General features: G+C 38.4%; 1 protein-coding gene across 1 annotated transcript in view; it reads left to right on the forward strand.

The window, feature by feature from the left end:
• The window catches only part of LOC127670594 (vomeronasal type-2 receptor 116-like), a 43,423-nt gene extending 23,135 nt beyond the window's left edge, over nucleotides 1-20,288 (forward strand). The window contains exons 5-6 of the mRNA XM_052165088.1: nucleotides 665-788; nucleotides 19,351-20,288. Of these exons, the coding sequence (XP_052021048.1) occupies nucleotides 665-788; nucleotides 19,351-20,288 (1,062 nt within the window). The remainder of the gene's footprint in view (nucleotides 1-664; nucleotides 789-19,350) is intronic.
• Nucleotides 20,289-21,884: the final 1,596 nt, after the last annotated feature.

A 21,884-nucleotide genomic window follows, 5' to 3' on the forward strand; every position in this document is an offset into this window, starting at 1 on the left:
AAAAAATAATCGCAATGACACATAAAATGGAGTGGTGTCAGGTGGTCCTAAGTTGTTTAAGAATCATGGGTGAAAAACCCATGATTAGCAGGATAGTAAACAGAAATACTGCATGTTCTCCATTTCTATTAATTTTCCAGTTTCCTGCTTTAACTCCTGTCCTTATTTCCATTGATGAGAAACATGTCTGTCCTCAGTTTACTATTGGCACGGTGTTTGATCACAATAGAAACCACAACTAAGACAACTAGAAAGGCAGTCACAGTCAGTTTTCTGGCGGCCTTTGCTTTTAAGCCTTTGGCAGACACACAACAAACTGAGAGGATGTCCCTTTATTCTTAAGTCTCATCTTGGAAAAATGGCAACAAAACCAATGCGAGGAAAGTAGGATTGTCTTCAGAACATCGCAGTTGGAGGGTGAAGTTCATCATGGCAGGGAATCAGGACAGCAGTGATGTGAGGAAATTGGGCAGATTCTGTCCACATTCAGCAGGAGGAAAGCGATCGCTGTTGCTGGCCAAACTTCATTTCCACTTTTCATTCAATAGCACGTTTGTACGTTTTTAAATATAAATTTTAATTAATACACCTTCCATTATAAAATATGTACTTGGGCACTGATTAGGAGCTAAGCATTTTGTATCTTGTATTAAATATTTTTCAGATTCCTCGGTCTGTTTGCAGTGAGAGCTGCAGCCCTGGATTCAGGAAAGTTGTTCTGGAGGGAAGGCCTACCTGTTGCTTTGACTGCAGTCCTTGCCCAGACAATGAGATTTCCAATGAGACAGGTGAAGGACAAGTCTCTCAGAGGATTTTACATCCTCCCTATGGCGCACTGACAAAACTAAGTAATGAAAAAAACTAAACAAGAGAACTACGTGGCAATTTCATTACTTTAGATTCGCAACTAAATCTTTAAGTCTATGCTCTTTCTTTAAAATTTTTTATTGTTTGTTTTATTTGTTTACATTTCAAATATTATCTCCCTTCCTGTTTTGCCTTCAGCAACCCCCCAATCTTATCCCTCCTGCTTCTATGATGATGCCACCCCCACAACACCTTCATACCTCAGAGCCCTAGCATTCTCCACCACTGGGTCATCCACCCTCCACAGGACTAAAGGGCTCCCCTCCCACTGATGCCAGATAAGGTAATCTTCGGGTGCATATGCAGCTGTACCCATGGTTCTCTCCATTTGTTCTGGTTGGTTGATACTGTTCTTCCTATGGAGTTGCAACCCCTTCAGCTCCTGCAGGCCTTCGTCTAACTCCTCCATTGGGATTCTTGTGCTCAGTCCAATGATTGGCTGTGAGCATCCCCATCTGTATTTCTCAGACTCTGTTAGTAGACACCTGTATCTGGCTCCTCTGAGCAAGCACTTTTATTTTTATTAGTTATATTCTTTATTTACATTTCAAATGTCGTCCCCATTCCTGATTTCCCCCGGAAAATCCCCTAACTCCTCCCCCCTCCCCCTGCTCACCATTCCACGGACTCTCACTTCCCTGTCTTGGGGTTCCCCTATACTGGGGCATCTAGCTTTCTCAGGACCAAGGGCGTCTCCTCCCTTTGATGTCCAACAAGGCCATCCTCTGCTTCATATGTATCTGGAGCCATGGGTCCCTCCATGTGTACTCTATGGTTGATGGTTTAGTCCCTGGGAGCTCTGGGGGAGCTGGGTGGTTCATATTGTTGTTCTTCTATGGCGCTGCAAACCCCTTCAGCTCCTTGGGTCTCTTCTCTAGCTCGTCCATTAAGCTCAGTTCAATGGATGGCTGAGAGCATCCACCTCTATATTTGTCAATCACTGGCAGAGCCTCCCAGGTGACAGCTATATCAGGCTCCTATCAGCAAGCACTTGTTGGCATCCACAATAGTCTCCAGGTTTTGTAACTGTATATGAGATGGATCCCTAGGTGGAGCAGTCTCTGGTTTATCTCTCCCTCAGTCTCTGATCTACACTTTGTCTGTGTATCTCCTCCTGTGGGTATTTAGTTCCCCCTACTAAGAAGGACTAGAGTATCCATAATTTGTTCTTCTATCCTCTTGAGCTTCATTTAGTCTGTGAATTGTATCCTGACACTCTTTTCTCCTCATCCTCTGCTCTGTCAACCAATTTTTTCCCTCTAGCTCCCATTATTATTTTCTTCCATCTTCTAAGTAGGACTGAAGGATCCACAATTTGGTCTTCTTTCAGCTTGATCTTCATAGTTTGTCCATTGTATGGTGGGTATTACAAGCCTTTTGCCTAATAGCCACATCACTATGAGAGAGTAGTACATATGTTTCATGTTCTTTTGCTGCTCAACATTTTCAGTGAGGATGGTATTTTCTACTTCCATCCATTTGAATGCAAAACTCAAAGTTGCCATTTCTAATAGCTAAATATCACTCCATTGCGTATTTGCATGATAAGTATTGTATCCATTCTTTCATTGATGGGCATCTGGGTTGTTTCAAGTTCTGGCTATTATAAAAAAGGCTGATATGATCATATTGGAGCATCTTTTGGATATATGCCCAGGAGTGGTGTAACTGGATCCTCAGGTAGTACTATTTACAATTTTCTGAGAAACTATCAGACTGATTTCAAGAGTGGTTTTACCAGCTTCCATTCCCACCAGCAATAGAAGAGTTTGCCTCTTTCTCCACATCCTTACCAGCATTTGCTGTCACCTGAGAGTTTGATTTTAGTTATTCTAAAGGGTGTGTGGTGGAATCTGAGGGTCATTTTGATTTACATTTCCCTGATGACTAAGAATGTTGAACAATTCACTAGGAGCTTCTAAGTCACTTGAGATTCCTTATTTGGAAAGTCTTTTATTAGCTCTGTATTCCATTTTTAATAGCATGACCTGGTTCTCTGGAGTCTTTATGCTAACGTCTTTGATCCACTTCACTTGAAGTTTTGTTCAGGGTGATAGATATACATCTATTTTCATTCCTCTACATAAGACATCCCATTAGCTCACCACTATTATTTAGATGCTTTCTTTTTTCCCTATTGTATGATTTTGGGTTTTTGTCAGAAATTTAAGTGTCTGTAGGCATGTGGCTTTGAGGATTGATTCCATTGATCAATATGTTTGTTCCTAGACTAGTATCATGCAGATTTTATTACTATTACTTAAGGTCAAGGATGGGGTTGCCTCCAAAAGTTCTGTTATAGTTCAGGATTCCCTTAGTGATGCTGGGATTTTGTTTTTCCATATAAAGTTAAGATTACTATTTCAAGGTCTGTAAAGAATTGTAATTTTGATGGGAATTGGATTGAATACGTAGATTACTTTTGGTTTGGTAATCATTTACATTATGTTAATTTCAATTTCAAGGGCATGAGAGATCTTTGGATATTCTGATATCTTTCTCAATGTTTTCTTCAGTGATTTCAAGATAATTTCTTTTTTTTTTATTGGATATAATTTATTTACATTTCAAATGATTTCCCCTTTTCTAGCCCCCCCACTCCCCGAAAGTCCCGCAAACCCACTTCTCTTCCCCTGTCCTCCCACCCACCCCTTCCCACTTCCCCGTTCCGGTTTTGCTGAATACTGTTTCACTGAGTCTTTCCAGAACCAGGGGCCACTCCTCCTTTCTTCTTGTACCTCATTTGATGTGTGGATTATGTTTTGGGTATTCCAGTTTTCTAGGTTAATATCCACTTATTAGATGCACTCAAGATAATTTCTTATAGGTTTTCAGTTGCATGGCTAGAATTACATGAAGATATTTATATTATTTGTAAATATTGTAAAGTAATCTGTTTCCCTAATTTCTTTCTCAGCTCATTTATCATTTATGTAAAGAAGGAGTATGGCATTTTTAATGTTAATTTTGTATTCAGCCACTTTTTTCTGATTTTTAATATTTCTTTTATTATTATTTCTTTTTTCTTTTTTATTAATTTTATTAATTTTATTCGATACATTTTTTATTTACATTTCAAATGATTTCCCCTTTTCTGGTCCCCTACTCCCCGAGTGTTCATCAGTTGTACGTGTTCTCTGGTAGAAATTTTTGGAATTATTTATGTTTATTATCATATCATCTGTCAAAAGCAATACTTTGACTTCTTTCTTTCCAATTTGTAGCCACTTGATCTGTTTTAGTTCTCTGACTGTTCCAGCTACAACTTCAACCTCTGTATTGAATAGATTAGTGAGAGCGGGCAACATTGTCTTGTCCCTGATCTTAGTGGAATTACCTAAGTTTCTGTCCATTTAATTTGATATTAGCTACTGGCTTTCTGTATGTTGTTTGTGTAAAATTTAGATCTTTGACATATATCCCTGATTTTTCAAATACTTTAAAAATGAATTGATGTCACATTTTCTTTCTTTTAATTAATTTTTTACACTCCATATTTTATTCACTCCCATCTACTCACCAACTGTTCAACATCTCATACTTCCTTCACACCCCCTGTCTCCACATGGAGGTCCAGACCCCCAACCTGCCTGACCTCTAAACTCCCTGAGGTCTCCAGTCTCTTGATGGTTAGGTGCATCATCTCATAACACTGACCCATCAGTCCTCTACTGTATGTGTGCTGGGAGCTGGTATATGCTGCCTGTTTAGTGGTCCAGTGATCGAAAGATCACATAAGTCCAGATTAATTGAGACTGCTGGTCCTCCTACAGGATCGCTCTTCTCCTCAGCTTCTTTCAACCTTCACTATTTCAACAACAGGGGTCAGCTGCTTCTGTCTATTGGTTGGGTACAAATATCTGCATCTGACACTTTCTGCTGCTTTTTGGGATTTCCAGTGCTCTGTCAAGCTAGGAGGTTCCTTTCTGTGAATGAATTGGTATCACATTTTCATAATGTTTCCTTCAGCATTTAATGAGATGATCAATATGTTTTTTTTCTTCAGTTTTTTTCTATGGTGAATCAGGCAGAAGGATTTTCATGTATTGAACCATCTTTGGATCTCAGGGATGAATCCTACTGAGTTATGGTTTATGACATTTTTGATGTGTTCTTGGAATTGGTTTGTGAGTTTTGATTTTTATAGATTGTTTTTAGTATTTCTGCATCAATATGCATAAGTGAAATAGGTCCGAAATTATTTTTGTTTGTTGAGTCTGTGAAATTTGTGTATCAGTTTGACTGTGGACTCATAAAATGAGTTTGGCAGTGTTCCTGCTTCTATTTGGTGGAGTAATCCGTGAAGCATTGGTTTTAGCTCTCCTTTAAAAGTCTGGGAGAATTCTGGAATAAAACCACCTGGCCCTGGGTATTTCTTTTTTATTTGATATATTTTTTATTTACATTTCAAATGATTTCCCCTTTTCTGTTCCCCCACTAACCAAAAGTCCCATAAGCCCTCTTCCCTCCCCTTGTTCTCCCATACACCCCTTCCCACTTCCCTGTTCTGGTTTTGCCCTATACTTCTACACTGAGTCTTTCCAGAACTAGGGGCCTCTTCTACATTCTTCTTGCACATCATTTGATGTGTGGATTATGTTTTGGGTATTCCAATTGTCTAGGGTATTTTTAATCAAGAGACATTTCATGACTGCTTCTCTTTTTTTTTTTTTTTTAGGGTTTTAGAGATATTTATATAGGATACCTGATCTTGACTTAACTTTAGTAAGTGTGGAATTTGTTTAGAAATTCAGCCAGTTCATTAAGCATTTCCAGTTTTGTGGAGTATAAGCTTTGAAGTAAGCTAACACTTTTTTTTCTTGTCTGTGTTTTTGCCTCCCTTTTCATTTCTGATTTTATTTATTTATATATATATTTATTTATGTTTGATTAGATGTTTTCTTTACTTACATTTCAAATGTTATCCCCTTTCCTCGTTTCCCCTCTGAAAACGCCCTATTCCATCGCCCCTCCCCCTGCTCACCAACCTACACACTCATGCTTCCTTGTCCTGGCATTCCCCTATACTGAGGCATCGAATCTTCTCAGGACCAAGGGACTCTCCTCCCTTTGATGTCCAACAAGGCCATCCTCTGCTACATACGAAGCGGGAACCATGGGTTCCTCCATGTGTACTCCTTGGTTGGTGGTTTAGTCCCTGGGAGCTCTGGGGGGGGGGGTTCTGGTTGGTTCATATTGTTGTTGCTTCTATGGGACTACAAGTTCCTTCAGCTCCTTGGGTCCTTTCTCTACGTCCTCCATTGGGGAACTTATGATCAGTTCAGTGGTTTTCTGAGATCATCCACCTCTGCACTTGTCTGCTACTGAAGGAGCCTCTCAAGAGACAACTATTTCGGGCTACTGTCAGCAAGTGCTTGTTGGCATCCACAATAGTGATTGGGTTTGGTGACTGTATATGGGATTGATCTCTCTGTGGGGCAATCTCTGGAAGGTCTTTCATTCAGGCTCTGCTCACACTTGGTCTCTTTATCTCCTCCCATGGTCACTTTGTGCCCCCTTCTAAGAAGGACCAAAGTATTCATACTTTGGTCTTCCTTCTTCTTGAACTTTGTTTGGTCTGGGGATTGTATCTTAGGAATTCTGAGCTTCTAGGCTAATATCCACTTATCAGTGAGCACATACCATGTGTGTTCTTTTGTGATTGGGTTATCTCACTTGGGATGATATCTTCTGCTTCCATTCATTTCCCTAAGAATTTCAAAATTAATAAATTCATTGTGTTTAATAGCTGAATAGTGTATTCTATTGTGTAAATGTACCACATTTTCTGTATCCATTCCATTGTTGAGGAACATATAAGTTCTTCCCAGCTTCTGGCTGCTATGAACATAGTGTAGCATGTGTCCTTATTACATGTTGGAGAATCATCTGGGTATATGCCCAGCAGTGGTAAAGCTGGGTCATCAGGTAATACTATGTCCAATTTTCTGAGGAAACAGCAAACTGACTTCAGAGTGGTTGTACCAGCTTGCAGTCCCACCAGCAGTGGAGGGGAGGGGTGTTACTCTTTCTCCACATCCTTGCCAGCACCTGCTGTCACTTGAGTTTTTGATCTTAGCCATTCTTACTGGGGTGAGGCAGAAATTCAGGGTTGTTTTGATTTGCATTTCCCTGATGACTAAGGATCTTGAACATTTCTTTAGGTGTTTCTCAGTAAGAGAAAGAAATTACAAAAATAACATCCTACACAGTAATCACCAACAATATAAAGTATCTTGATGTGACTCTAACAAAACAAGTCAAAGATCTGTATGACAAGAACTTCAAGTCACTGAAGAAAGAAATTGAAGAAGACCTCAGAAGATGGAAAGATCTCCCATGCTTGTGGATTGGCAGGATTAATATAGTAAAAATGACCATCTTGTCAAAAGCAATATACAGATTAAATGCTGTCCCCATTCAAATTCCAACTCAATTTTTCAGAGTTAGAAAGAACAATTCTCAAATTCATCTGGCATAACAAAAAACCCAGGATAGTAAAAATGATTCTCAAAAATAAAAGAACTTCTGTGGGAATCCAGCATCCTGGACCTCAAACTATACTACAGAGCAACAGTGTTTAAAAAGTGAATGGTAAACTGGTACAGTGACAGACTGGTAGATCAGTGCAATGGAATTGAAGACCCAGAAATGAAACAACACACCTATGGTCACTTGATGTTTGATAAAGTAGGTAAAACCATCCAGTGAGAAAAAGATTATCATTTCATCAAATGGTTATGGTTTAACTGGTGATCAGCTTGCAGAAGAATGCAAATTGATCCATTATTATCTCCTTGTACAAAGATCAAGTTCAATTGGATCAAGGACCTCCACATAAAACCAGATCCACTGAAACTAATAGAAGAGGAAGTGTGGAAGAGCCTCGAGCACATGGACACAGGGGAAAATTCCCTGAACAGAGCACCAATGACTTATGCTCTAAGATAAAGAATTGGCAAATGGGACTTCAGAGCCCTGATTTGATTATTTCCTCTTCTTGCCTCCTCTTCCTGGTATTTCATTTTTTTAGAGCTCTCACATATATGCTTAAATTACTCTTTTGAGAATTTTCAAATTAAATTCTTTATAAAGACACTCAGTGCAGTGATCCTTCCTCTTAGCACTATTTTTACTGTTTCCCAAGAATTTGGGTTTGCTGTGCTTTGTTTTTATTGAAATCTAAAAATTTCTTTTTTTCTCCCCTAATCCAGAGATCATTGAGTAATGAGTTCTTCAGTTTTCATGAGTGTTTAGGTTTCATGGTATTTCTGTTGTTGAAGTCCAAATTTCCTCCAAGGTTCTCTCATAACAGAAAAAATGATGTTTCAATTTTCTTGTATCCATGAAGGATGCTTTGTGACTGATTATCTGGTAAATATTGGGGGGAAGAATCCATTAGGTGCTGAGAAGACAGTATATTCTTTTGTGTTTGTGTGAAATATTCTCTAGATGCCTTTTAAGTTCATTTGATTCATAATGTCTGTAAGCTTTGTTATTTCTCTGTTTAGTTTCTGACTAAATAACATGTCAATTGGTGAAAACAGGGTGTTGAAATTAACCACTAGTAGTGATCAGAGTTTGACATGTGGTTCAAGCTTTATCAATGTTTCCTTTACAAATGTTCAGGCCTTTGAACTGGAGGCATGCATGTTGAGAGTTGAAATATCATCTTAGTAGATTTTTCCTTTGCTGAGTATGAATTATCCATTCCCATCTCCTTTTATTAATTTTAGTTGGAAGATTATTTTAATAAGTATAAGAATGATTATTTCAGCTTACTTCTAGGGCTTTTTGTCCTGGAATTTTTTTTCAGAACTTACTCTAAGGTAATGTCTATTGGTATTGCTGAGTTGTTTGTTTTATACAGCAAAATGAAAGCATCTTAGTCAGGGTTTCTATTCCTGCACAAACATCATGACCATGAAGGAAGTTAGGGAGGAAAGGGTTTATTCAGATTACACTTCCACACTGCTGTTCATCACTAAAGGAAGTCAGGACTGGAACTCAAGCAGGTCAGGAAGCAGGAGCTGATGCAGAGGCCATGGAGGGATGTTACTTTTGGGCTAGCATCCCTGGCTTTCTTGGCCTGCTTTCTTATGGAAAGCAAGACTACCAGCCCAGGGATGGCAACACTGACAAGGGGTCCTTCCCTGTAATCACTAAATGAGAAAATGCCCCACAGCTGGACCTCATGGAGCCATTTTCTCAAATGAAGCACCTGTCTCTGTGTCAGTACAACCTGTGTCAGGTTGACACACAAAACCAGCCAGTACAGAGTTCCTGTTTTTGTACTTGTTCTGTTAGTCTGTGTCATTTATTGAGAAATTGAATCCATAGATGGTGAGAAATATTAATGATCAGTGTTTGTTTATCCCTATTATTTGATGTTGGTGTTGTGTGTATATGGGTTTGTGTGTGTGTTTAAATTGATTTTCCTTGTATGGAATTACCTATTTCTTGTATTTCCTTAAAATTAGCTATCATCTTTCTGTTGGAGTTTTCCTTCTAGCATTTTTGTCGTAGGAATGGATTTTTGGATAGATATTGTTTAAATCCAGACTTGTCTTGAATTATGGTTGTTTACTCCATCTGTTTTGATTGACAGTTTTTCTGGGTATAGGACTCTAGGTTGGCATGTGTGATTTTTCATAGTTTTTTTTTAATTTATTTTTATTTACATTGCAAATGATTTCCCCTTTTCTGGGTCCCCACTCCCCGCAAGTCCCATAAGCCCTCTTCCGTCCCCCTATTCTTCCATCTACCCCTTCCCACTTCCCTGTTCTGGAATTCCCCTATACTCTTGCACTGAGTCTTTCCAGAAGCAGGGCCCATTCCTCCATTCTTTTTGGATATCATTTAATTTGTGGATTATGTCCTGGGTATTCAAAGTTTCTAGGCTAATATCCACTTATCAGTGAGTGCATACCATGATTGATCTTTTGAGACTTGGTTACCTCACTTAGTATGATGTTCTCCAGCTCCATCCATTTGTCTAAGAATTTCATGAATTCATTGTTTCTAATGGCTGAATAGTACTCCATTGTATAAATATACCACATTTTTTGTATCCATTCCTCCGTTGAAGGACATCTAGGTTCTTTCCAGCTTCTGGCTACTACAAATAGGGCTGCTATGAACATAGTGGAGCATGTGTCCTTATTGCATGCTGAAAAATCCTCTGGATATATGCCCAGTAGTGGTATAACAGGGTCCTCAGGAAGTGACATGCCCAGTTTTCTGAGGAACCGCCAGACTGATTTCCAAAGTGGTTGCACCATCATGCAATCCCACCAGCAGTGGAGGAGTGTTCCTCTTTCTCCACATCCTCGCCAACACCTGCTGTCTCCTGAGTTTTTGACCTTAGCCATTCTGACTGGTGTAAGGTGAAATCTCAGGGTTGTTTTGATTTGCATTTCCCTAATGATTAATGATGTTGAACGTTTCTTAAGGTGTTTCTCAGCTCTCCGAAGTTCTTCATGTGAAAATTCTTTGTTTAGCTCCGTACCCCACTTTTTAATGGGGTTATTTGGATCTTTGAGTTCTACTTTCTTGAGTTCTTTGTATATATTAGATATTAGCCCTCTGTTGGATTTAGGGTTGGTGTAGATTCTTTCCCAGTCTGTTGGTTGACCTTTTGTCCTTTTGACGGTGTCCTTTGCCTTACAGAAACTTTGTAGTTTTATGAGGTCCCATTTGTCAATTCTTGATCTTAGAGCATAAGCTATTGGTGTTCTATTCAGGAACTTTTCCCCTGTTCCCATGTCCTCCAGGGTCTTCCCCAGTTTTTTTCCAATTAGTTTCAGTGTGTCAGGTTTTATGTAGAGGTCCTTGATCCATTTGGTGTTGAGCTTGGTACAAGGAGATAAGAATGGATCAATGCGCATTCTTCTGCATGCTGACCTCCAATTGAACCAGCACCATTTGTTGAAAAGACTATCTTTTTTCCACTGGATGCTTTCAGCCCCTTTGTCGAAGACCAAGTGACCATAGGTGTATTGGTTCATTTCTGGGTCTTCAATCCTATTCCATTGTTCCGCTTGCCTGATATTGTACCAATACCATACAGTTTTTATCACTATTTCTCTGTAGTAGAGTTTAAAGTCTGGGATATTGAATCCCCCTGAAGTTCTTTTACTTTTGAGAATAGTTTTAGCTAACCTGGTTTTTTTTGTTATTCCAGATGAATTTGAGAATTGCTCTTTCTAGCTCTATGAAGAACTGTGTTGGGATTTTTATGGGAATAGCATTGAATCTGTAGATTGCCTTTGGCAAGATGGCCATTTTAACTATATTAATCCTGCCAATCCACGAGCATGGAAGGTTTTTCCATTTTCTGAGATCTTCGATTTCCTTCTTCAGAGATCTGAAGTTTTTGTCATATAGGTCTTTCACTTGTTTGGTTAGAGTCACCCCAAGATACTTTATGCTGTTTGTAGCTATGGTGAAGGGGGTCATTTCCCTAATTTCTTTCTCAGTCTGCTTATCCTTTGAATATATAAAGGCTACTGATTTGCTTGCGTTGATTTTGTAGCCAGCCACTTTGCTGAAGTTGTTTATCAGCTGTAGTAGTTCTCTAGTAGAGTTTTTAGGGTCACTTAACTATACGATCATATCATCTGCAAATAGTGATAATTTGACTTCTTCCTTTCCAATTTGTATCCCTTTGACTTCCTTCTGTTGTCTAATTGCTCTAGCTAGGACATCAAGAACTATATTGAAAAGATATGGAGAGAGGGGGCAGCCTTGTCTAGTCCCTGATTTTAGTGGGAGTGCTTCAAGTTTCTCTCCATTTAGTTTGATGTTGGCTACCGGTTTGCTGTATATTGCTTTTACTATGTTTAGATATGGGCCTTGAATTCCTGTCCTTTCCAAGACTTTTAGCATGAAAGGATGCTGAATTTTGTCAAATGCTTTTTCAGCATCTAATGAAATGATCATGTGGTTTTTTTTCTTTGAGTTTATGTAGTGGTTAGCATTTATGGATTTCCATATATTGAACCATCTCTGCATCCCTGGGATGAAGCCTACTTGATCATGGTGGATGATCGTTTTGATGTGTTCTTGGATTCTGTGGACAAGAATTTTATTTAGTATTTTTGCATCGATATTCATAAGGGAAATTGGCCTGAAATTCTCTTTCTTAGTTGGGTCTTTGTGTGGTTTTGGTATCAGTGTAATAGTGGCTTCGAAGAAGGAGTTGGTTAGTGTTCCCTCTGTTTCTATTTGGTGGAAGAGTTTGAAGAGTATTGGTGTTAAGTCTTCTTTGAAGGTCTGATAGAATTCTGCACTGAAACCATCTGGTCCTGTGCTTTTTTTGGTTGGAAGCCTATCTATGACCCCTTCTATTTCTTTAGGGGTTATGGGTCTGTTTAGATGGTCTATTTGATCCTGGTTTAATTTTGGTAATTGGTATCTGTCTAAGAAAATGACCATTTCCTCCAGATTCTCCAGTTGTGTTGAGTACAGGTTTTTGTAGTAGGATCTGATGATTTTTTGAATTTCCTCGGTTTCTGTTGTGATATCTCCGTTTTCATTCCTAATTTTGTTAATCTGGATACTTTCTCTGTGCCCTTTGGTTAGTATGGCTAAGGGTTTATCTATCTTGTTGATTTTTTCAAAGAACCAGCTTTTGGTCTTTTGATTCTTTGTATGGTTCTCTTGGTTTCTACCTGATTGATTTCAGCCCTGAGTTTGATGATTTCCTGTCTTCTCCTCCTCCTGGGTGAATTAGCTTCTTCTTGTTCCAGGGTTTTCAGTTGTTCCTTTAATCTTCTAGTGTAAGCTCTCTCGAATTTCTTTTTGAAGGCACTCAAAGCTATGAGTTTTCCTCTTAGCACTGCTTTCAATGTGTCCCATAGATTTGTGTATGTTGTGCCTTCATTTTCATTAAATTCTAAGAAATCTTTGATTTCTTTCTTTATTTCTTCCTTGACCAAGGTATCATTGAGTAGAGTATTATTCAGTTTCCATGTGTATGTGGGCTTTCTGTTGTTTTTACTGTTACTAAAGACCACTTTTACTCCATAGTGATCTGATAGGAGGCATGGGATTATTTCAATCTTCTTATATTTGTTGAGGTCTGTCTTGTGACCAACTATATGATCTATTTTGGAGAATGTACCATGAGGTGCTGAGAAAAAGGTATATTCTTTTGCTTTGGGATAAAAAGTTCTATATATATCTGTTAACTCCAATTGGTTCAAAGCTTCAATTAGATTCATTGTCTCCCTGTTTAGTTTCTGTTTTCCTGATCGGTCCATTTGTGAAATTGGAGTGTTGAAGTCACCCACAATTATTGTGTTAGGTGCAATGTGTACTTCGAGCTTTAGTAAAGTTTCTTTTATGAATGAGGGCGCCCTTGTATTTGGGGCATAGATGTTCAGGATTGAGAGTTCTTCTTGTTGGATTTTTCCTTTGACCACCAAGTAGTGACCTTCCATGTCTCTTTTGATGACTTTAGGTTGAAAGTCAATTTTAACTGAAATTAGAATGGCAACTCCGGATTGTTTCCTGGGACCGTTTGCTTGTAGAATTTTCTTCCAGCCTTTTACTCTAAGGTAGTTTTTGTCTTTGACATTGAGGTGTGTTTCCTGTAAGCAGCAAAATGTAGGGTCCTGTTTACGTAACCAGTCTGTTAGTCTACGTCTTTTTTTGGGGAATTGAGTCCATTGATGTTAAGAGATATCAATGAGTAGTGGTTATTGCTTCCTAACATTTTTTATTTTAATTTTATATGTGTGTGGTTATCCTCTTTGGGTTTGATGAAAGAAGCTTAATATCCTGCTCTTGCCAGGGTATAGTTTCCCTCATTGTACTGGTGCTTTCCCCCTATTAACCTTTGTAGGGCTGGGTTTGTAGAAAGATATTGTGTAAATTTGGTTTTGTCGTGGAATATCTTGGTTTCTCCATCTATAGTAATTGAGAGTTTCGCTGGGTATAGTAGTCTCGGCTGGCATTTGTGTTCTCTTAGATTCTGCATGAGCTCCGCCCAGGATCTTCTAGCTTTCATGGTCTCTGGTGAGAAATCTGGTGTAATTCTGATAGGTCTTCCTTTATATGTTATTTGCCCTTTTTCTCTTACTGACCTAAGTATTCTTTCTTTGTTTAGTACATTTGGGGTTTTGATTATTATGTGACAGGAGGTACTTCTGTTCTGGTCCAGTCTGTTTGGAGTTCTGTAGGCTTCTTGTATATTCATGGGTATCTCTCTCTTTAGGTTAGGGAAGTTTTCTTCCATAATTTTGTTGAAGATATTTGCTGGCCCTTTAAGTTGTAAATCTTCACTCTCATCAATACCTATGATCCTTAGATTTGGCTTTCTCATTGTGTCCTGGATTTCCTGGATATTTTGGGTTACAAGCTTTTTGCATTTTGCATTTTCTTTAACTGTTGAGTCCATGGTTTCTATGGTATCTTCGGCATCTGAGATTCTTTCTTCTATCTCTTGTATTATGTTGTTGATATTTGCATCTATGGTCCCTGATTTCTTCCCAAGGTTTTCTATCTCCAAAGTTGTCTCCCTTTGTGCTTTCTTAGTTGTTTCTACTTCTGTTTTTAGATCCTGAAAATTTTTGCTCAGTTCTGTTATTTGCTTGTTTGTTTGTTCCTCTAATTCTTTAAGTGATTTTTGTGTTTCCTCTTTCATGACTTCTGCCTGTTGATCAAGGTTCTCCTGTATTTCTTTAAGTGATTTTTGTGTTTCCTCCTTATTGGCTTTTGTATTCTCCTGAATTTCTTTCAATGATTTTTGTGTTTCCCTTGTAAGGGCTTCTAATTTTTGATCTATTTTCTCCTGAATTTCTTTAAGTATGTCCTTCATGTGTTCCTGTACTAGCATCATGACCAGTGATTTTAAATCCAAATCTTGTTTTTCTGGTGTGTTGGGGTATCCAGGACTTGCTAATGTTGGAGAATTGGGTTCAGATGTTGCCATAATGCCTTGGTTTCTGTTAGTAACGTTCCTATGTTTGCCTTTAGCCATCTGGTTCTCCCAGGAGTTAGATTGTCTTATTGTCACTGGCTGGAGCTTCAACCTACTGTGGATCTTTAAGGTTATTTCTGCAACACTGGATGACTGGGTTTCTTCTGGCACAGATTATTGATATGCTGGCTTCCTCTTTTGTGCCTTTGGAGCCCTTCTCAATTTTGCCTCAAGCAATGCTATACTTAGGTTGTCAAGGTCAACCAAGTGTTCTCTGTCTGCTCTATTATGAAGGGAAGAAGTTGTGGTGGGGGTCACTCCCTCTGTTGATTCTCACATAGGACGCAGGTCCTACAATTGACTGGCTTGCAGATGAACCGCATATGTGCTCAGTTCCTGAGTGCAGGCAGACCCCTGGTGGTTTGTACCACCGGAGATCTAAGGCTCAGGGTGTTATGGCACCTAGTGATCCCTTTGTGTCCCTGCAGACAGCAAATATGGCTGCGGGGCTTCTCTCCTTCCACAGCTTCACGAGCCCGGCGGGCTGGCAGACAAAAGCCGCCAAGGTGCTCAGTTCCTGAGTGCAGGCAGACCCCTGGCAGTTTGCACCACCAGAAATCTAAGACTCAGAGTGCCACAGTACCTAGCGATCCCTCTGTGTCCCTGCAGACAGCAAATATGGCTGCGGGGCTTCTCTCCTTCCACAGCTTCCAGAGCCTGGCGGGCTGGCAGACAAAAGCTGCCTAGGTGTTCAGTTCCTGAGTGCAGGCAGACCCCTGGCGGTTTACACCACCAGAAATCTAAAGGTCAGGGTGTTACAGTACCTAGAGATCCTTTTGTGTCCCTGCAGACCCTGAGTTTGGCCGTGGGGCTTCTCTCCTTCTACAGCTTCCTGGGCAGGACACAGGCCCTGAGCCCAGCGGGCTGGCAGACAAAAGCCGCCTAGGTGCTCAGTTCCTGAGTGCAGGCAGACCCCTGGCGGTTTGCACCACCAGAATTCTAAGGCTCAGGGTGTTACAGTACCTAGTGATCTTTTTGTGTCTCTGCAGACAGCAAATATGGCTGCGGGGCTTCTCTCCTTCCACACCTTCCAGAGCCCAGAGGGCTGGCAGACAAAAGCTGCCCAGGTGCTCAGTTCCTGAGTGCAGGCAGATAGGTTTTAAGATATCTGTCCAGGCCCTTCAGTTTTTAGAGAATCTATTGAAAAGGCACAATTCTAACAGGTCTGCCATGGAATGATACCTGGTCTTTTCCCTCAGTGCTTATTCTTTCTTAGTTCTCTACATTCTGTATTTTCATTATTTTGTTGAGAGAGGACTTTTCTGGCCCACTCTATTTTGTGTTTCACAAGCATCTTTTATGTTTATAGGTATTTCTCTCTTTACATTGTGATTTTTTCTAATATAATTTTGTTGAAAATACTTTCTCACCCTGGGATCTGGGATTCTTTACCTTCTAATATTCCTATCATTCTAAGGTTACATGTTTTTTTGTATTCCAGATTTCTTGGCTGTTTTGTTTCAGGGATATTTTAGCATTAACATTTTCTTTTACTGATGTGCCAGTTTCTATTTTTGTATGCCTGAGATTCTCTCCTACATCCTTTTATCTTATTGGTGATACTTGCATTTGTTGTTCTGTAAGCTTCTTTAGGTTTTCCATCTGCAGTTTACCCTCAGTTTGTATTTTCATTCTGGCTTCTATTTCCACTTTCATTTCCTGAACAGCTTTACTTACTTCCCTGGTTAACTGTAGTTTCTGCTATTACTTTAAGAGATTTATTTGTTTCCTCTGTAAAGCCCTATATTTGTCTGATTGTGTTTTCTTTTTCTTTTTTAAGCATTTTATTCTTTCCTCTTTAATGGCATCTATCATCTTCATAAGACTGGATTTAAGGGCACCGTGGTTCAGTTGTGTTAAGATTTGCAGGGCTTGCTGTTGTAGAGTAAGTTTGCCCTGTTGGTGTCATAATATTCTTGAATTTTGTTGTTTGAGTTAGTTTCATGCCTTTAGCCATCTAGATTTTTTTTAAATAATAAAACAATAAATCATTTGGCAACATAAGGAGGTCAAAGGGATACAAATTGGAAAGGAAGAAGTCAAACTATCATTATTTGCAGATGACATGATAGTCTACCTAAGTGACCCAAAAAACTCTACTAGAGAACTCCTACAGCCATCTACATGTTTTAGTCACTGCATGTTCCAGTTATGATATATATTGAGATTTTGGCTAACCACTGTGATCTTGGTGTGACAGACCCCTGGTGTATATTTTTGGGCTATATGGTTCTGGAATAGCAGGTCTTAAAAAATCCAGGAGACTTGGCAGAAAATTTTATATCTGGCAGGGACGATCTCCTCAGAGCCATGCCTGACAAAGTTCTTTGGGCAGGGATGTTTAGAGAAGGAAAGAAATCTAAATGTTTTGGTTCTGGATCAACAGGCTTGATGAACCTGGGCAGAGATGTAGTGGGAGAATAGAAGTCTGGTGCAGATTTCTGGATAATTATATTTCCTCATGTATTAATTTCTATTATTTGACAGTAAAATATTTTATATAAGGTATTTCTCTGCTACATATAGACTACCTAATTGCCTGTTAATTCGGTTATAGTTCCTGTATGCAGATTGAAGACATATAAATTTCACTTACGAATTTAATGTGGTTGTGGAAGGACCACTTCAACTGTCTCCCCAAAATGCTTCCTTTATTACACACTGAAGTTCAGACACTTTAGAGATATGTACATTTGGAGGGATGGAATAGAATAAAGGTTATGACCTACATCACAGTATCAGATTGTATTGATTAAAAATACAGCTACATATATGTTGAACAGTCAAAAGTTAAAGAAATTCCTGATGAAAGGAATTTGAATACAGGGAAATATAATAAACATATATTTCAAGACAAACAATAAGCTTTATACAAAATAAATTTTGTCTTATAGATCAGTTGCCATAAATTAATGAATATTGTTTCTAAGATACAATATTAAAAGCTAGCATAACAAAGCAACAAAAATAATCTAACAACAGAGCAGAACAGATATTTTTAAAAGTGTTACATTAGCATGAATAGTCACATTGAGAAAATGTTAACTATTTGACAGGAGAGTTTAAGAAAGCATAAGAAAGATACACAAATGTAGAGCTGAGTGTAAAAAGAAGTAAATGTAGTATTTCTGTATCTTTTAAGGAAAAGTGAAACTAAAATAGTTTTTGAAATGAAGCCTTTTTACAAAAATACGGAAAGTTATTTGTGACAAGAAATATGTGATTAAATAATATTAGGAGCATTTGTTTTTCGCCTCTGAGTTTTATTCACAAAGATTTAGTTCTTAAAATCTATTCTGGAGAAACAAAGAAAACATAATTTTAGCTATTTAAGTAGTTGTTTTCCTGAAAATCTTTCAAAAAGTTTTTCAAAACAGTAAACTAAGAGCCACGAAATTATCTCAATATGAAAAGGAACTTACATCCCCTACTCTACCCTTAATTTCATCACAGAATCCAGAAGAAGTTAAAAGAGAAAAGGCCTACTAACTTTTCTCAAACATCCATATATTCACTATAACACCTGTGAGAACTTCCTTCCATCAAAAATGAAAGGGGCTGGGGAAAGATAAGGAATGCTTTGAACACATATTTAGTAGTTTCCAACCAAGATCACATGAGAAGAAAATATTTTCAAACTGAAAAAAATTTATAAATAAAAATGAATTTGTGTCATATATCCCAGACTAAAAAATCATTTTACTAAGAAATTCAATGAAAAATGTCTATTTCAAAATTGAATTCGCATCTTCTATTGGAAATTTAGAAATATTTTTGAGAACTGGCATAAACATTGAATTAGTTATTGCCATGTAATTTGGTATTTTCTAGTTTGAAAATATATGCTTCAACTGTATTATAAAATGTAAATAAAAGAGAGGTAAAAAGCAAAAAATAAGAATACTTCAATATACAACTAAAATAAATCGGCTCTAGGTATGAGATTTTATGGGTGTTTTCATTGTCAATTTGACACAATCAAGATTTATGTAATAAAAGAAAACCACAATTGAAAATCCTTTGAAGAGCTGGACTGTAGCAAAAAGTTTTATACATCCTCATGTTTAGTGGTTGCTGTGGGCTGCACTGCCTCACTGGGTTGGTGCAGCTCTGAGGAGGTGATCATAAGCTACATAACAAAGCAGGTCAAGGAAAATAGTAGAGGCAGGGCAGGCAGCCCCACACCCCAGTGGACTCAGCTTCAGTTCTTACCTCCTTATTCTACCTTCAGTTCCTGCATGGTTTCCTCAGTGATATATTTATAATGTATAATGTGAAAAATACCCTTTTCTCCAGAAATGGATACTCTTCATGGGGTTTTTCGAAAGGAGTATAAACCTTACCTTGTGTGATTATTCACTTTAGAATACTCATATCTCTATACCACAAGTGAAAAGGGAACATGGTTGTAATAACAATCCAATGAATTTGAAGCATAAAATGTAGTAGGGTAAAGGGAAACTTGACCATGCATTCATGATCAACTTCATTTCCACCAGGTATGGATCAGTGTATGCACTGTCCAGAAACTCATTATACAAATGCAGAGAAGACACACTGCCTGGAGAAAACTGTCACCTTTCTGGCCTATGATGATCCCTTGGGGAAGGGACTCACATTCGTGTCCTTTGGATTTTCTACTCTCACAGCTCTTGTTATTGGGGTCTTTGTAAACCACAGAGACACTCCAGTAGTCAAGGCAAATAACAGATCTCTCAGTTACATCCTGCTCATCACTCTGACACTCTGTTTCCTCTGTCCATTGCTTTTCCTTGGTCTTCCACACACAGCCACATGTATCCTGCAACAGAACGTGTTTGGACTTCTGTTCACTGTGACTCTATCCACTGTGTTGGCCAAAACCATCACTGTAGTTATGGCCTTCAAGATTACAGCTCCAGGAAGAAAGATCAGATGGTTGCAGATATCACAGGTCTCTAAATGTGTCATTCCAGCTTGCACTCTGATACAAGTACTTCTCTCTGGCATATGGCTGGGAACATCCCCTCCATTTATTGACATGGATGCTCACTCTGAACAGGGACACATCATCATTCTTTGCAACAAGGGCTCAGCTGTTGCCTTCCACTGTGCTCTGGCCTACCTGGGAGTCATGGCCTTGGGTAGTTACCTCATGGCTTTCTTGTCCAGGAACCTTCCTGACACATTTAATGAATCCAAGTCCATGGCTTTCAGCATGCTTGTGTTCTGCAGTGTATGGGTCACATTCCTCCCTGTCTACCACAGCACCACTGGGAAGGTCAGGGTAGCTATGGAAATGTTCTCTATCCTGGCTTCCAGTGCAAGCATTCTAATTGTAATCTTTGTCCCTAAGTGCTACATTGTTTTGTTTAGGCCAGAATTAAACACACTTCCTCATAACAGGGATGAAAGACACCACAGGGGCAAATATTTACTTAAAACATTGTTCACATGATTCTTCATCTAAACTGAATTTCACTGGATCTCTACCGTTCTGACCATCACATGTTTTTTTCTGTGATGGTTTGTGGGTATGGCTTCTTCTCACCAAACCTTATATTCTGAGCTTAATTCCCTGGAACCCCATGATGAAGTAAGGAATCGATTTTCTGAAGTTGGACTAGTGCATTTCCAGTCCCCAAAATAAGTAAACATTTGTAATATAACTTTAGAAAACCCTTTTGAAAACAATCATAACATTGAGATATGATTGCATGAGCTCTTATTGTTTCCACTTACTTAAATTATTAATTTTTCCTATTGAAATCTCTCATATTTTGCAGTAAGGACACTCTATTCACCAAATCATGTGATGGTCCTGGGGCTTTTTCTCTAAGTTCTTATTTCTAAATCATATTAATTACTTCAACCAGTGGTGTTTTTTTCCTTTAAGGACCTTTTCATTTCTCCCAGTGCTGACTATGCAGTGTCTTTCTGGTGGCATTGATTTCTAACAATTTCAGATGACAGGATTTCACACAGTTTGTCTGCCACATAAAACTTCATACCACAACATTCCTCATAAATTTTCACAATTTCAAATCTTTCAATACTGTTCTCATTTCAACTGAAGTCCTGAAACAGCAATCAGCAGAAACCATGGCATAGCTAAATGTGAACCATCTTGATGTCTGTCCTGCTAAATAAGCAATTAGTTCTCTGAGTCTGAGGTCAGCATCATGTGGGCGAATCCCTGACACTGCTTCACATTATGTACAATGTGTAACATGATTATATTGACCAATAAAATTCTTGTTCCTCTAGAACCATAAGTTAATTGTGACATCACTCTAACCATTATTCTCTACCTTCTTATCCAAAATTATGAAAAGTGTCCTTTAAACACTTCCCAACACATTTTGAAAATTTTGTGTATCTCAAAATCTAAAATTATTTCTTGACACCATATAAGGATAACAGTGGATTAAATCCTGAGTCTTTGCAAACAAACAATGTGCTCTAAAAATTATGCATAATTTTTAGCACATAGAATTCTTTACTTTTAAAATCTATTCAAAATGTGGACATGTAACCCCCTTTTTTCAGACTAAGTTAGCAGACCACTTGCCCAAAACTCACAAAGGTAATGGTTTGCTCCTAAGATGAATTAAAATTTGCTTGACCATCTTAAATCTGTAGTTCACAAGCTCTATAAATCTGGGACCCTTTAATATATTCCCAAATATTCTGGATGCTCCAATAATAATATTATTTTCATGGATAATTCATTACAATAATTCTGCTACCATTATGAATCATTAAATAATTATCTCCTGATACAAAGGTATTTGGTGACTCTTGTGAAGAGTCCTGTGAACACAGACAGGACATGACTCAAGGGTTGAGACTCACTACTCTCACTGAATTTATAGTAATTTCAGAACTTCAAAGGCATCTTTCTTTCAAGAAAAAATAAACTAACTCCAGTATACTCTCGTTTTCTTCCCTCCTTCTTCCTTCTTTCCTTCCTTCACTCCTTCCTCTCTGCTTCTTCTCCTTATGTTTTTCCTTTTCTACTGATAAAAATCTTCCTTGAAGCCAAAATTATCTG

This window comes from Apodemus sylvaticus, chromosome 20, assembly GCF_947179515.1.
Source record: "Apodemus sylvaticus chromosome 20, mApoSyl1.1, whole genome shotgun sequence".
Lineage (NCBI taxonomy): Eukaryota > Metazoa > Chordata > Mammalia > Rodentia > Muridae > Apodemus > Apodemus sylvaticus.